General features: G+C 41.9%; 2 protein-coding genes across 4 annotated transcripts in view; one reads left to right on the forward strand and one right to left on the reverse strand.

The window, feature by feature from the left end:
* On the forward strand, positions 1–9,836 carry FAHD1 (fumarylacetoacetate hydrolase domain containing 1). Of its 2 annotated transcripts, XM_045541132.1 has the most exons (3): positions 1–843; positions 4,624–4,626; positions 9,792–9,836. In XM_045541132.1, the coding sequence occupies exons 1-3, from the start codon at positions 220–222 to the stop codon at positions 9,834–9,836; spliced, it is 672 nt and encodes a 223-aa protein (XP_045397088.1). In that variant the 5' UTR covers positions 1–219. The 2 variants fall into 2 exon arrangements, with proteins under 2 accessions (XP_045397088.1, XP_045397087.1); XM_045541131.1 differs by lacking the exons at positions 4,624–4,626; positions 9,792–9,836 and having other exon boundaries at positions 12–1,593.
* The window catches only part of MEIOB (meiosis specific with OB-fold), a 26,904-nt gene continuing 19,061 nt past the window's right edge, over positions 7,085–14,927 (reverse strand). For both annotated transcript variants that reach the window (XM_045541129.1, XM_045541130.1), the window contains 4 exons: positions 12,363–12,516; positions 9,785–9,968; positions 8,984–9,070; positions 7,085–7,475 (listed from right to left, as the gene is read on the reverse strand). In XM_045541129.1, coding sequence (XP_045397085.1) covers positions 7,365–7,475; positions 8,984–9,070; positions 9,785–9,968; positions 12,363–12,516 — 536 coding nt within the window. In that variant the 3' untranslated portion in view covers positions 7,085–7,364. The remainder of the gene's footprint in view (positions 7,476–8,983; positions 9,071–9,784; positions 9,969–12,362; positions 12,517–14,927) is intronic.

The raw sequence follows: 14,927 nt of genomic DNA on the forward strand, positions 1-14,927 counted from the left end.
CCTGAGGGGCGAGCCTGGGGGCGGCGGCCGGGAGCTACGCCGCGAGCCTCGGCCCCTCTCCTGCTGCGGACGGCGGCTCCCAGGAGGCCGAGCGCACGGCGGGACGGGCCGTCGCTGAGAGGACAGCGCTCCGATGTAGTTGGTCCCCTCGGGGTAGCCGTAGGTGTCAGGTGACCGACCCGGCGGCGGCCACGTGACTACAGGGCACCCGGCAGGATCATGGCGGCCCCCAGGCAGCTGTCCCGCTTCTGGGAGTGGGGGAAGAACATCGTGTGCGTGGGGAGGAACTACGCGGACCACGCCAAGGAGATGCGCAACCCGGTGCTGAGCGAGCCGGTGGTCTTCCTGAAGCCGTCCACCGCCTACGCCCCCGAGGGCTCGCCCATCCTCATGCCCGCCTACACCCGCAACCTGCACCACGAGCTGGAGCTGGGCGTCGTGATGGGCAGGCGCGGCCGCGCCGTCCCGGAGGCCGCGGCCATGGACTACGTGGCCGGCTACGCGCTGTGCCTGGACATGACCGCCAGAGACGTGCAGGATGAGTGCAAGAAGAAGGGGCTGCCGTGGACCCTGGCCAAGGGCTTTACGGCCTCGTGCCCGGTCAGCGCGTTCGTGCCCAAAGAGAGGATCCCCGACCCTCACAACCTGAAGCTCTGGCTCAAGGTCAACGGTGAACTCAGGCAAGAGGGTGAGACATCCTCCATGATTTTTTCCATCCCCTACATCATCAGCTATATTTCTAAGATAATGACCTTGGAAGAAGGAGATGTTATCTTGACTGGGTCGCCAAAGGGAGTTGGACCAGTTAAAGAAAACGATGAGATCCAGGCTGGCATACATGGGGTCCTCAGTATGACATTTAAGGTGGAAAAGCCAGAATATTGAGTCACTTATTAACAAGTTTCAGGAGAGAAGGAACAAGACAGGAGCAAGCAAAGGTTGAATGTAATGATCTTTTAATAAGAAACCAATTCTAAAAAAATGATTTAATTAAATTACAGTGTCACAACTCACAGAAAACGGACCTTTCAAGAAGAACGTGATCTAGAAGGGCTGGGCCAGAAATGAAAACAGCCAAAATAAAAGAATTGCGATGCTTTCGAAGAGACTTTATCAAACCAAATGTTCAAAAGACTTAGTTTTCTTTTGAAAAATTTGACTGGATAAGAGTTTTCAGTGGGACATTCTAGACAGATCAGTAGTTCAAGACTTAAAAACTGCAGAGGAAACTGAGAGTCATGTTCCAGAGTAGTGTTTCCCAGGTTTTCTTGGACTTAATAATCATCAGGAGGCATTTGCGAAAATAAAAATTTCCAAATTACTGGCCCATCCCAGACCCACGGAATTAATTAATGGGATTAATCTCGAGGGAAGTTGTATTTACAGAGCACTCCAAGTGATTCTTACAGGGAAATGTGGAAAAAGACTCCTCCACATAATCATAATACGTTAATTTAAAATTTTCTTTAATAAGTGAACAATGAAGACTTCACCTGTTTACTTAGGGTGTCTGCCCTGGCCCATAAATTCTGAGTTCTGGGGATGATTTTGAAGTTATTGTTTTACAAATAAATGTGCTGTCTTTTCTGTGGCCTACAAGTGTACTTTTTTCCCCCAATAGTGGTGAAGAGGGATACTTTCTCCTTGTGGGACTTCAGACCTTGGTCTTTGACCTTTGGGCTCCTGAGCATTGTGCCCTGTTAACAAAGTTAATAATCAGCACCCCTATCTCCTAACCACAGATAAAGAGGAAGTAGAATAGCTTTGGACTGAGCTTTTGCTCTTACCTGCACCCTTCTCTGAAAAAAAAGCTAGGCAAGATGCACTGCATAGGTAGCAAAATGCCTGGTGGAGACCTATAGGCTTAGGCAGGGGCTCCTACTGTTAGAGTACACAGAAATCACCTGCTGGCCCCTTGAAGAAAGCCTAGAACATTTAATTTAGTAACACTAGTTAATATTTATTGAGCACTTAGTACTGCTAGGCACAATTTATTCTGCATTTCCATGTGTTTTATAACCAACAACAAAGCTGTAAGGTTGGTATTATTACTGTCATCTCCATTACAGAGGAAAACATAGGTTTAGAGGCTAGGAAACCCAGCTAAAGTTGCATGACAGCTGTCCCAAAACCAGAACCTGAAGTCTTAACCACAGTGCAGATTGTATCTTGTAAGTAGATATATAAGAAGATTCAAACTTTCAGGTATTATTTAATTCCCAGGTTTAAATTATAATTGACTACGAGGGAATGCCATAATTTGATTTGTTAAATCTAATGCTATCTTAACTACTTTTACCTTTTAATAAAGTTGCCTTTTTTTTCATTGCTTAACAATGAAAACCGGGATAAGCAAGTCAGAAAATTGGGATAAACAAAAAGAACAAAACACCCAAAATTTCATCCACCCAGAGACAGCCAAAGTCAAGCATTTGGTGTACATTCTTCCAAATCCGTGGATGTAATTATAATTTTTAAAATAGAACTTGCTTGCACCATACAATTGTTTTTTCACTGTATATATTTGAACCATCTTTCTCCTTGTCAGCCAACACATTTCTGCAGTATTTTAACTGGTTGCGTAAGATTTTAAAGTCAGTCCTCCAGTTTTGGACATTGAGATTGTCACTCATTATTTGCTAGTAGAATCAGCACACTTGCCATTATTTGCCTTGGCGAGGTTCCTGTAAGTGGAAGAGTTGGGCCAAAGGGTGAGTGCATGTTGAAAGTGTATTCTTAGCCTAGCTAGCAGGTACAAAGTTCAGCTGAGATACTTCTACCGAGTTAGCAGACTATTAAAGCAAGCTAAAGGTATAAAGTAAGAGCATCTTCACATGCAGCCCTGCTAGGTGGCACAAGCCAACACCCAGAGTATGGTGCCCATGGGGTGGGTGTTCACCACAGCGGTGGAACAAGCTTTGTCACAAATATCTGACATCAGCATCGCAGGTGTAGCATATAAAGTTTTTAGATGCAAGGATCAAAAACTGAGAGATCAATTCCTACAATTCCTGATTTTGCTTTACTATATACAACTGTCAGTGTTTGCTATGTGTGTCTCTCCCTTCTCCACCCCCCTCTCTTCTCCACACATACAACCTTATTTTGTATCGTTGGGAAGGTAATTGCAGAAACACTGCCCTTTCAGCATGCATCTTCTAAGAATGAGGACATTCTCCTATTTGGAAACAAGACCATTATCATACTTAGAAAATCACTCCATAATATATTAGTCCATACAGAATATGAGGCTTGACATGGATTTTTCTATTGTGTTTTTTTAAACATATGTTCTTATACATTATGGACATCTTTCCAGGTCAGTGAATATAGGTGTACATAATCAGCTTTAAGGGCTTTATCTTAGATCATGTACCTCAGAAGCACAGCCTATGATGGGGATTCTTGTTCAGGTCATCTATCAAAGGAATGTTCTTAGGAGAAGTGAGGTGAAGGGAGCAGAAAGGGCAGAGAGCAAACTCCAAGAAAGAAAGTGGGGGCAGGCACCTGTAATCCTAGCACTCTGGGAGGCTGAGGTGGGAGGATTACTTGAGCTCAGGAGTTCGAGACCAGCCTGAGCAAGACCGAGACCCCATCTCCACCCAAAATAGAAAAAATTAGCCAGTCATGGTGGCCACAACTATAGTCCCAGCTACTTGGGAGGCTGAGGCAGGAGGATCCCTTGAGCCCCGGAGTTTGAGGTTGCAGTGAGTCCAGATGACACCACTGCACTCCAGCCTGGGTGACAGAGTGAGACCCTGTCTCAAAAAAAGAAAAAAAGGAAAAAGAAAGAAAGAAAGTGGTCTCAGCTCCGGTCTGCTGGGGATCCCAAGGGGACGCTCTGGAGCACAGTCTGTCAGTGCCAGAATCTGCTTCCCCCACATCCCTCCCATAACCTCCCCACGTAATTCTCTGACCCTCACAGAAGCTAAGGGACTTCAGCAAGTAAAGGGGATCTGGGTGGGGCCCAACATCGCCTTACAGGTTGCGGAGCTTTCAGATGCTTTGCTGTGAGAAGCCATGATGCAAGGAACATCCTCTACAGACTCTACACCATTTGGCACCTGTTTATTCCCTTAGGCCAAGTCTTAGAAATGAAATTGATTAAATGGTTTGCACTGTAAATTTCTGATACTTTTTGCCAAATTGTCCAGGAGAAAGAATGTACCAATTTGTACTTGACAAGAGTGTTTAAGAATGCCTTTATTCATACACCCTAGCCAACACTGGGCATCATGGCTATGATCATTTTAATATGCATTTCCTTAATAATGAAGCTAACATCATTTCATGTGTTTATACTCGGGGTTTTTTTTTTTACCAAAACTATTGGACACATCTTTGGTTAAATGTTGATATAGTATCTTTATTTTCAAGTCAGTTTTAGATTACTTTTCAAGATATAAAATTCAAATATACTAAAACCTTCATATTTTTAAGAAAAAGAGGAAAATAATTATAAGTGTAATACACTAGAAAAAATTCAAACTATAAAAGCAGAATAGAATTCATACAAAAATACTACCAAACATGGGGGCCAATAAAATTGCTAAACCCCAACAAATTTACAATAACTAGTATTGATCATAAGCTAAATGCATGAGTCTGAGCACTCACGAGAAGTTGGTATTGTTAGCCCCATTTACAAAAGGAGAACCTCAAATGGAGCAAACGTCGTCAGCGGATGAATAGATGAATAAAATGTGGTATAGACACATGATGGGATATTACTTGGCCATCAGAGGAATAGAGCACTGACACATGATGTAACATGGAGGAAACTCAAAAACATCATGCTCAGTAAAGAAGTCACACACAAAAGGACAAATGTTACATGATTCCACTTAAATGAGGTACAGAGACAGAACGTAGATTAGATGGTACCTGAGGATGAGCGGATGGGAGAATTGGGAGTTACTGTCTAATGAGTGTAGAGTTCACTGCGGGATGATATAAAAATTTCTGGAAATGGATAAATGGTAATGGGTACACAATATTGGTTTTTTTAAGTTAATTAATTAATATCTGTAGAGATGGGAATCTCACTATGTTGCCCAGGCCGGTTTCAAACTCCTGGCCTCAAATGATCCTCCCACCTCAGCCTCCTGAGTCACTGAGATTATAGGCGTGAGCCACCATGCCCAGCACAACATTGTGAATGTACGTAAACCACTGAATTATACATTTAAAGATGGTTAAAATGGCAAATTTTATGTCATATATATTTTACCATAATAAAAAAACAAAAAACAATATATATAGGAAAAAATATGTTATCTACCAGTTTAAAAAATGTAGAATGGGAGATTATGGGTTTTCCTTTTTTAGTTATCCTTATTTTTCTACAATCAGCATAAAACTTTATAAGAAAAAAATTTAAAAAGCAAAAACAACCCCAGGATTCCTCAGGATGAGCAATGGATGGACAGAAATATATATGTCTCTGCCATGTGCAGAGTATTGAGCCAATAAACTCCCCAAGGCAGAATTAAGAGAGGAATATCGTATTGACATGCACCACTAATAGATTAGGAAAGCTCATATAGTCGCTAAACTATTTATGTAAAGCAATATAAAACATGTAGGTCAAGTTACCAGGGGAGAAGCACCTGGAGAGTAGTGGGCAATGGGGACCTGACGAGGAGTGTATGTATATTGATGTGAGGGGAGGGGATGCTTAGTTCTTAAAAAAAGAAATAAGCATCTGGCTAATCTACAACTGCATTTCAGATACCTGACCAATTTTTATTCTCCATTTTGTAAATGTGCAAATTTAGCTTTGTGATTCAGTGGGGCTTGACACCTGGCCTGCAGCTCCTGTCATCCGATGCAATACGCAGTCAGGGCTGCCCCTCCAGCTTTCACAGTTAGAGGCCAGTGCACTGAGAGAAGTTGTGACCAGGTAACTCAGAGCCCTCTGCTGGCTGAGCCACGGCTCCGACTACGGCCGGGCACAGAGGAGCTGGCTCTGCGCCTGCTGCAAGAGCGCATGTGTGGTGCAGTAGAAGCCGGTGGTGGAGCAGCCAGAGCAGCTGAGGGCCATGGGCCGAGGGGCCAGGCCCTGGTGCTTGGGGACCTGCTGCAGGAGGCCTGCACGGCAGCCCCTGACACAACCCCTGGGCCGGCGTCTCCTGAGCTCCTGGATGCGGGCCCAGTGGGGCAGGCACCATACCAACAGTGGGTACGAATCCAGCACAGCCACGCCCCCACTTCTCTCTGCCGCCCCCCCCACTGCCTGACTCATCCACCACTCTTGACTCTTCCCGGCCTGCCCACCCTGCTGTCCCCTTGCTTAACAAACCCACTTCTCCCCAGGGAGAGCGGAAGGAGGCTCCTCGGCAGGCCCATTTTGCACAGCTAGGTCAAGTCCTTCCTTAACTTGTTTGTCACCACAATCTGGACACCCTCCTCCGTGGCTGCACATGGTAAAAACCAGAGAAAACATCACTGACAAGGTGAGTTTATGTCCCAACACCAGCTTTATAAGAGAGTTTCATATACTTACTTTTTCCTTTTTTCCCTCAATCCTGTGGTGGGCCACGTGTGACAGATCCAACGAACGCTGGCCAAGCCTCCCGGGCTGCGGGTCAGCACAGACCTAGCGGTGGGTCTTCACAGACGTGAGCCTGTGCCCTGAAGCAAGTGACTCAGAATGGCGTGGAGCAGAGCATTCTGAGGCTGCTGCAAAGAAACTGAGATACAATGGCAGCTATCGTCTTAATGTCCGGTGTAGGTTCCCCCTTCAAAGTTCCTGAGACTCAGGCACTGCTCAGGTACCCCTTGAAGTTGGTCTCCTCCCGGCTGATTCAGACTCGTCAACATCAGCGCTGTCACTGAGCCTCCACAAGCACTGGGTGGCTCTGTGTGTCACCACGGGAGGTAGATAGGAAGCTCTGGGATGCTCAAAGCAGCTGCACGTTGCCCAGGCCTTCTGCTGTTCCCACCCAGCCAGAGCGCCCCTCCCCGTGTCCTGTCAGATAAGCCACCACCAACTAGGAAAGTAGTTTGCAGAGGTTCTACTCTTTTTCCAGGGAACCAAGACAAAGAATAAAGTGGTTTAAGAAAAAGAAATCAAATCTGTGGGAAAGATTAAACGTGTTTATTAACTCATGTGCATGTTTTTCAACTCGGGAGGACACATAGCAAAGCCAATAGAAAGGCCTTCCAAGAGGTGAGCTCGGGTAAGAGAGATGCTTTCAGTCTTGTTCCCAAACCAGCTCCAGGAGGAAACATAATAATTTATAGAAACATTTTTGCTGCATTTAAACAAAATACGATTTTGCCCATAATTTTCTAACTACTATTGCATTTTAAAGGAAGTTAAAACTCCTATACTTTTCCAGGGTCTAACATGACAGGCGGTTTTAAACATGGCCTTGTCCAGACAAGTTCCTGCTTGCCTCAACAGGATCTGCGAGCTTGCAGGAGAGCACGCTAATTCTCAATCCACTCCTTGCTCTGTGTGATAAAACAAACTGCAGGGAAAAAAGAAAAAGACAGAAGGTTATAAAAATCCCCTTGTACATACAGTTGAAAGCCAATAACCACAAGTAGAGAACTACAATGGAAGTTTTGTTTACAGATATTAACATAAACTTCAATTAAAGTTGCAAAAGCATGGAAAGATTTCTAGTCTCACACAGCATATGGTAGAAAAATTAGAGCTCTAGCTTCTGTCAGTGATTTTATAAAAATTATGTCATTTTTCATGACATTTCTCTGAGAGGAAAGTCGGGATTACAAATCCAACATGTAGAAAAAAATGGCTTAACGTGTGTTTAAACTACCAATTGTGACAGACCCTACCCTGCAGCAGTGATGTAATCTGTTAGACCTCAGGGATGGGATGATGTAATTTATTAATAATAATATCCTGGCCAGGCGCGGTGGCTCACACCTGTAATCCTAGCTCTGGGAGGCCGAGGCGGGTGGATCGCTCGAGGTCAGGAGTTCGAGACCAGCCTGAGCAAGAGTGAGACCCCGTCTCTACTAAAAATAGAAAGAAATTATCTGGCCAACTAAAAATATATATACAAAAAAATTAGCCGGGCATGGTGGCTCATGCCCGTAGTCCCAGCTACTAGGGAGGCTGAGGCAGTAGGATCGCTTAAGCCCAGGAGTCTGAGGTTGCTGTGAGCTAGGCTGATGCCACGGCACTCACTCTAGCCCGGGCAACAAAGTGACACTCTGTCTCAAAAAAATAAAAAATAAAAAATAATAATAATAATATCCTTTTTTACAATTTATAAAGCACTTTCACTAGCATTCTATTTAATGTGGAGTAGAAGGCCGTATCAACCACTTTAATTTGAAAGACTAAGAGAGGAAAAAAATATACTAATGTCACGAAAACTGTGTAAGACTTTGGGCAATAAAGATAACTGGGCATCATTTCAGCGGAATGCTCCAGTGGCCTGGCACTGACGAGGGCACCTTCAGAACTGTCCGATTCCTGAGGGGACGAACCTTGCGCTGCACTGACTGAGCTGAACAGGTTGCAGATGTGGAGTCTCCCGTAGACGCATCACTATTTCTAGGACCTCCGTTTGAGGCCCCTTCATGACGAGGCCCTTGACCGAATCCAAACTTCACAAAACAAATCTCTTTATTGGATGCCGTCAAAAGGCCACACTCAAGGATCCAGAAGGCCACATACTTATTAAGTGAAGAGCTATGCCATACAGGCCGGCAGGTGAAGGCAAGGATAGCCTAGTTCTGACTTTAAAACCCATTGCCTTGCTTTGGAGTTAACATCAATGGATATTTTCCTGTTGGTCTTTCTTTGATGGTATTTGCAGCTTCTTTATACTATATGGAAAAAAACAGTTTATTTCCATCGTTTCTAGGATAGCCAAATCCTTCTTCACATCTGGGAATTGGGCATTAGTAAAGATAATAAATTCCCTAACTTATTAGGTCATATTCTAGGTTCTTCTTATTATTTGAATATATAAAATAACACAGTACTATAAAATACACTAACTTTTAAATAAATTTTGCTTCTTTCCAAAAGAAATTGCCACTTCAATGCTGTTTTCTGTTCATCCGTCATTGCAAGAAATTCATCTACCTGGTTAAAAAAAAATTAGACAAATATTTTTGAAGTACACATAGATAACCCATTCTGACAACAATATGAAACTGACCCTTGCTCACTGGAAATGGACTTTTACTCACAGCAATTATAGCTCATTTTGATAGAGAAGGCAAGACAGGCTTTACACTGACTCGCTAAAGCCAAACAGGTAGCTCAGCAAGGAAAACACCCCGCAATAAAGTGGAAACAGATTTTGGAAATCAAGTTTAATGGTAAATTTAATGAGCTGGTTTTAACAATAAAAAAGAGCACCTATCATCAAATGCACATGCCAATCTCTAAGTATCTGCTTCTGTTCTGTAACTGTTCAAACAGAGAAAACTTGCGATGACTTTATGCAGCTGGTAGGTAAAATGTCACCAGACTCTCCTTCTGGCAGAGCTGCCTCATGACTGACCAACTCGTTTTACCCTTGTTCCCCTCGTTACTTGACCACATAAAGTGTCACGTTTATTCCTCCATTTGGGCTAAAGGCCTCAGTCATTATTCATAATAGTAATTAGCTAGGATTTTGGTATAAAATATGAACATTTATTCATTAAAGCCATGTGTTTAAATCAAGATTTTTTCCCAATACCTGTTAATGAATTACCTTCTATCAAATGTTTGCCAAAATAACCTATATTTTGGGGGAAGAACATTCAATTTGGAAATATTTCTGAACATTTCTTCCTTTTTGCTATTTACCGTGCAGCCCAATGTCTCCTCAGCAACGCTTCCTGTGAGACTACAGGAATAAAGGGTACCTGTGTGATCAGTAAGGTCAATTAGCATGTCAAAGCTGAGAAAAACAGACTTAAATTCTGAGAAATCTTTGTTGCAAGTTGTACACGTGTTGGATGCTTCATTTACAATATAACCACAGCTGGAACTGAAAAGAAACAAAAACAATGATAGGAGGTAATGGCCCTGAGTGACAAATTTGATCTCTTGCAGAATGATCACTTAAAACTCTAAATCAGCATGCAGAATACTTACTGAGTGCTCAGTGCTGTGCGGGGAGTAAGACACACCTAAGAAACAACACGGTGTGTTTTCTACACAGATGTTTTCATGCCCAGTGTTTGTGATCTAACTGAATCTCGGTCACCAGTCTTCTCCCTGTCCTCGCTCCTTCCTTCCACGCTATTGGGGCTCCTGCCCAGCCCTCAAGGTCCAAGCCAGTCTCATTTCCCTGCAGGGGCCTTCCTTTCTGGCACCCCAGCCCACATCCCTCCCTGCCTTGGAACGCGGTGCCATAGTGTGCTCAGCACTGACCTATGTTCTGTCACAGCAAGTCCTTGCTATTCTAATCTCCCTGAGGCAGCTCTGAGGGCAGGAAGGTCTTGTGCTCCAAAAGGGTGGGTTCCCTAACTGCTCACTCAATGGTCCTGTACAGGGTCTTCTGTACATGTATAGAGAACCTTACAAGGCTGGTCATGTTCACATCCAAATTCTATTAATACTGCTAGTTACATATTCTCCTCTCGGTAACTGGTAATTTCATGCAATTCCATATTTCTGAAGCAGGACTTACTTAAGCATTTTTTAACAGGGAGACTAATTCAAATTTCTCAAATAGAGGAAATTATCTGAAGATAGTAGTTTCTTGTCTAGCTACAGATCACTTTTTTATTTGCTTGTTCATTTATTCACACACTTATCCAGTTATCCACTTAGCACCATACACTGGCAGCATGTGAAGTAATGAAAGGAATTGCAAGATATGTAAGATATACTTCCCAGCTTGCCAGTAATTTATACACCTCTTAGAGGATAAGAAAAATTAACAAATATCTGTAATTTAGGGATAAAATGTAGATCATTATTTTAGTAAATTTTAGATGCTTTTCCTCAGATATCAATATTAAATATGTATGAAAAATAAGGGAAAATATTTTTTAACAGTTTTGAAAAATATTTTTCAAAAAATAAACATATGCCCTACACAGCAGCCTCCACATTAGTTTTTTGTCAACTTTAATACCACATCATAAAATGTTTTAAGAATCTAGAGGTCAATATCTTGACTGTGGTGGTAGCTATACAAACCTACAAATGTGATAAAATTATAGAGTGTGCACACAAGTGACTGCACGTAAACCTGAGGAAATCTGACTAAGACCCGTGGACTGAGGGAGCATCAGTACCCTGGCTGTGACATGACACTGCAGCCTGCAAATGGCACCAGCAGGGGGCAGGGCAGAGGATCCAAGAGATCTCTCTGTACTATTTTTTAAAACTCCATGTGAATCTGCAATTATTTCAATAAAAATTTCAATTACAGAAATCCACAGGAAGACTTTCATGATAATATTTTAGACATTTCTTGCCCAGCACCTTTTGGCTAAGATTATTAAATCTACTGGGGTTTACTTTCTATGCAAGTAAATACTAACTTTGATCTAGAAGAGGTTAGAAGTCATATGCATTTTGCATTTGAAAAAAAATTTTTTTTTTGGCCAGGCACGGTGGCTCATGCCTGTAATGCTAGCACTCTGGGAGGCCGAGGTGAGAGGATAGCTCGAGGTCAGCAGTTCGAGACCAGCCTGAGCAAGAGTGAGACCCTGTCTCTACTAAAAATAGAAAGAAATCAGCTGGACAACTAAAAATATACATAGAAAAAATGAGCCAGGCATGGTGGCACATGCCTGTAGTCCCAGCTACTCGGGAGGCTGAGGCAGGATTGCTTGAGCCCAGGAGTTTGAGGTTGCAGTGAGCTAGGCTGACGCCACGGCACTCTAGCCCGGGCAACAGAGCCAGACTCTGTCTCAAAAAAAAAAAATTTCTTTTTTTTTTGAGAAACAGGTTCTCACCACGTTGTCCAGGCTGGCCTTGAACTCCTGGGCTCAAGTGACCCTCCTGCCTCAGCCTCCCCAGTAGCTGGGACTACGGGCACACAGCCCCAAGCCTGGCTTGAGAATAATTTTTTTCAAATGCTGTCATTACATTGTTATAGGACATGGCAATCAAAATAGTTTTCTACTAAATTATAAGACAAATTTGTCTTCCGAGTTAAAAGTTTCTGGCAGTATTATATCTTTATATTGCAGGATTGCAGAAATACAGTAGATTATATCTTACTTTAAAAGACATTATAATCTTTGAATCTAAATAGTTTGCCTTGGAAACTTCTCAGTTATGGTTTATTTATTTATAAATTTCTCTCAAATATACAATCACTGTTATATCAAAGAACAGCTTTAACTTCTATAGAGCTTAACATTTATTAATAATAGTTGTTTCTTACAAAAATGAATTTGCTAAAAGTAACATGGCTCCTTACCATCTATTTCGAACTACTTTTGTAGTTTCATCATCAATGTTCAGTGTGGAAATGTAAGCATAAAGAATTCCATAGAAAGGATCAGCTTTTCCTTCATTCTTCAAAGCTTTTGCCTTTAATTGTTCAACTGTATAGACATCAACTATTGTATTTACTAAAAATAAAAAGAAGTATTACAGTGCTATGAGAACTACAAAGGATTATATCCAAATAAAAAAGCTGTAAGTTCAAATGAGAACATATAGTAGCTTAAGTAGTAGAAAAGTTATTATATTTTCTAACTAAAACATTATGTGAATGGAAAAAAATAAACCAAAAATGAATGAGAAATTTGTCTTCATTAAAATGAAGTCTTCAAAAACTACCATTAAGGCCGGGCGCAGTGGCTCACGCCTGTAATCCTAGCCCTCTGGGAGGCCGAGGCGGGTGGATTGCTTGAGGTCAGGAGTTCGAGACCAGCCTGAGCGAGACCCCGTCTCTACTAAAAAAATAGAAATAAAGTATCTGGACAACTAAAAATATATATACAAAAAATTAGCCGGGCATGGTGGCGCATGCCTGTAGTCCCAGCTACTCGGGAGGCTGAGGCAGTAGGATTGCTTAAGCCCAGGAGTTTGAGGTTGCTGTCGCCACGGCACTCACTGTAGCCTCGGCAACAAAGTGACACTCTGTTTCAAAAAAAAGAAAAAAAAGAAAAACTACCATTAAGAAAGTGAAAAGGCAAGCCACAGAGTGGGAGATGCTAGCAGTCTACGATGAGACAAAGAACTCATCCAGAATATCTGAAGAATTCTTAAAAAACAATAAGAGAGTGACACAATTTTTTAAATGGGGAAGAGACTTTAAAAAGTACTTCACAAACAAAAATATCAAAATGGCCAATAAACTCATTGGCCTCATAATTCATCAGGTACATGCAAATTATACAAGAGTAAAATTTCACTAAACACCTACCATTTAAAAGACTAATAACACAGGTATTGGGAGAATGTGAAGACACTGAAACTCTCCAGTGTGCCTGGGGGAAATGTAAACTGGCACAGACACTCTGGAAGAGCACGAGGCAGAACCGTCTAAAGGTGAAAATGCACAGCAATCCTAGTCCTAGATGCACGTGCAACAGAAAACAGACACAGGGTCCTCTACAGCCACAATTGAAAAGGAAAGCAGAAATTCTGTAATGGGCAAAATGAGAATCAGCAAAACAGAGAAATAAATTGTAGGGTATTGCCATGAGGGTGGGTGCCCCTCAGTGAAAAGGGATGCATGTGGACCACTCTCACTAACACTAACATCCTGGTGACTAAGAGAACGCAGGCCCAACAGTGAGCAATCGTGCTGTGATTCATCTTACAAATCTCAAGACAGGCTAAACTACCTGAGGTATCCAGGGTGTTAGACGTGAGAGTCACGTTTGCCTTTGGAGGGCAAGGGGGGGCCTTGCGGGCCTGACCTTCATCACCAGTTGGGAGGAGGCCACGGGGCATGTTCACGTGGTGGTCATGCACAAAGCTGCCCTCCTAGACTTGGTTTACTGTTCTCTCTACATATTACACTTGGAGAAAAAGTTTAAGAAAATTCACACAAAAAATAAAGTCACAAAACTAAAATCAATAACCTATCAGTCATTTTTATTTTTCTTAATCTTAGAGGAATCTTTTTTAAAAATTTTATTTTTAATTCCTATGGGTACATAATAGTTGTATATATTTATATGGTACATGTGATGTTTGATAGAGCATCATTTTTAAGAAAAATAAGAAAAGCTTTAAAAAAACATGATTATAGTTTTACTCTAAAATATTTAATCAATTTCCACCCATAAGGTTTTCATGGGAGTAATTAGCATTTAATAAAGATACAGTAACTCTTTTTTGCTTCTGAGTAAATTTAATTATAAAAGTTTCCACAGTAAAAGGATTAAGGACCACTCTTGTGATTAATTTGATATGACCATTTATCAAGAAAAAAAAAATCCCCACATAAGTTAGCTACCCTTGAGTAGCCTAAAAACAGTATAGGCCCCATTGCTCTTGTTCCCATTTCAGGGCTGGGCAGGGACTGAAATACATTCTAGCAAATCTGCCTCACAGCTCACTGAACACTTCTGTGCTCCCTGAAGTTTCCTGAAATGGCATTATCTGCAAAATGTTTTCAAAGTAACAATAATGACTTTACTTTAGCATTATAAATAATACAACTTCAAGTTTATCCCTTCCTGTAGGCAAAAGATGACAAATACTGATCCAGTAATATCTTTTTCTATCAGTGACTGCTATCAGTAGGAGATATATTAAATATCCTCCACCAAAGCAATAGCAAAGATCCTCTTTCACGCAACTTACAGTGGCTTGCAGCATAAATTATTTCATGCTAAATTCAACTGTTACTGTCTCAAGGTGAATTAAGCAACATCTATGATAATTAAATATTTCATCTCCTAGGATAAGGTTACAGAAGTGCCTTCAGGGAGTGATCTAATTCTAAGACTTCCCTCTGCTCCTCCTCGTCTTCCCACGTCTAGCATAAGCCAGAGATGGCAACGAGCAAAATCCCTAAGAGCCT

Source organism: Lemur catta, chromosome 2 (genome assembly GCF_020740605.2).
Source record: "Lemur catta isolate mLemCat1 chromosome 2, mLemCat1.pri, whole genome shotgun sequence".
Taxonomy (NCBI): Eukaryota; Metazoa; Chordata; class Mammalia; order Primates; family Lemuridae; genus Lemur; species Lemur catta.

What these genes read in the sequence shown, in the direction of transcription:
- FAHD1 (XM_045541132.1), top strand. Translation starts at nt 220, where the DNA reads ATGGCGGCCCCCAGGCAGCTGTCCCGCTTCTGGGAGTGGGGGAAGAAC.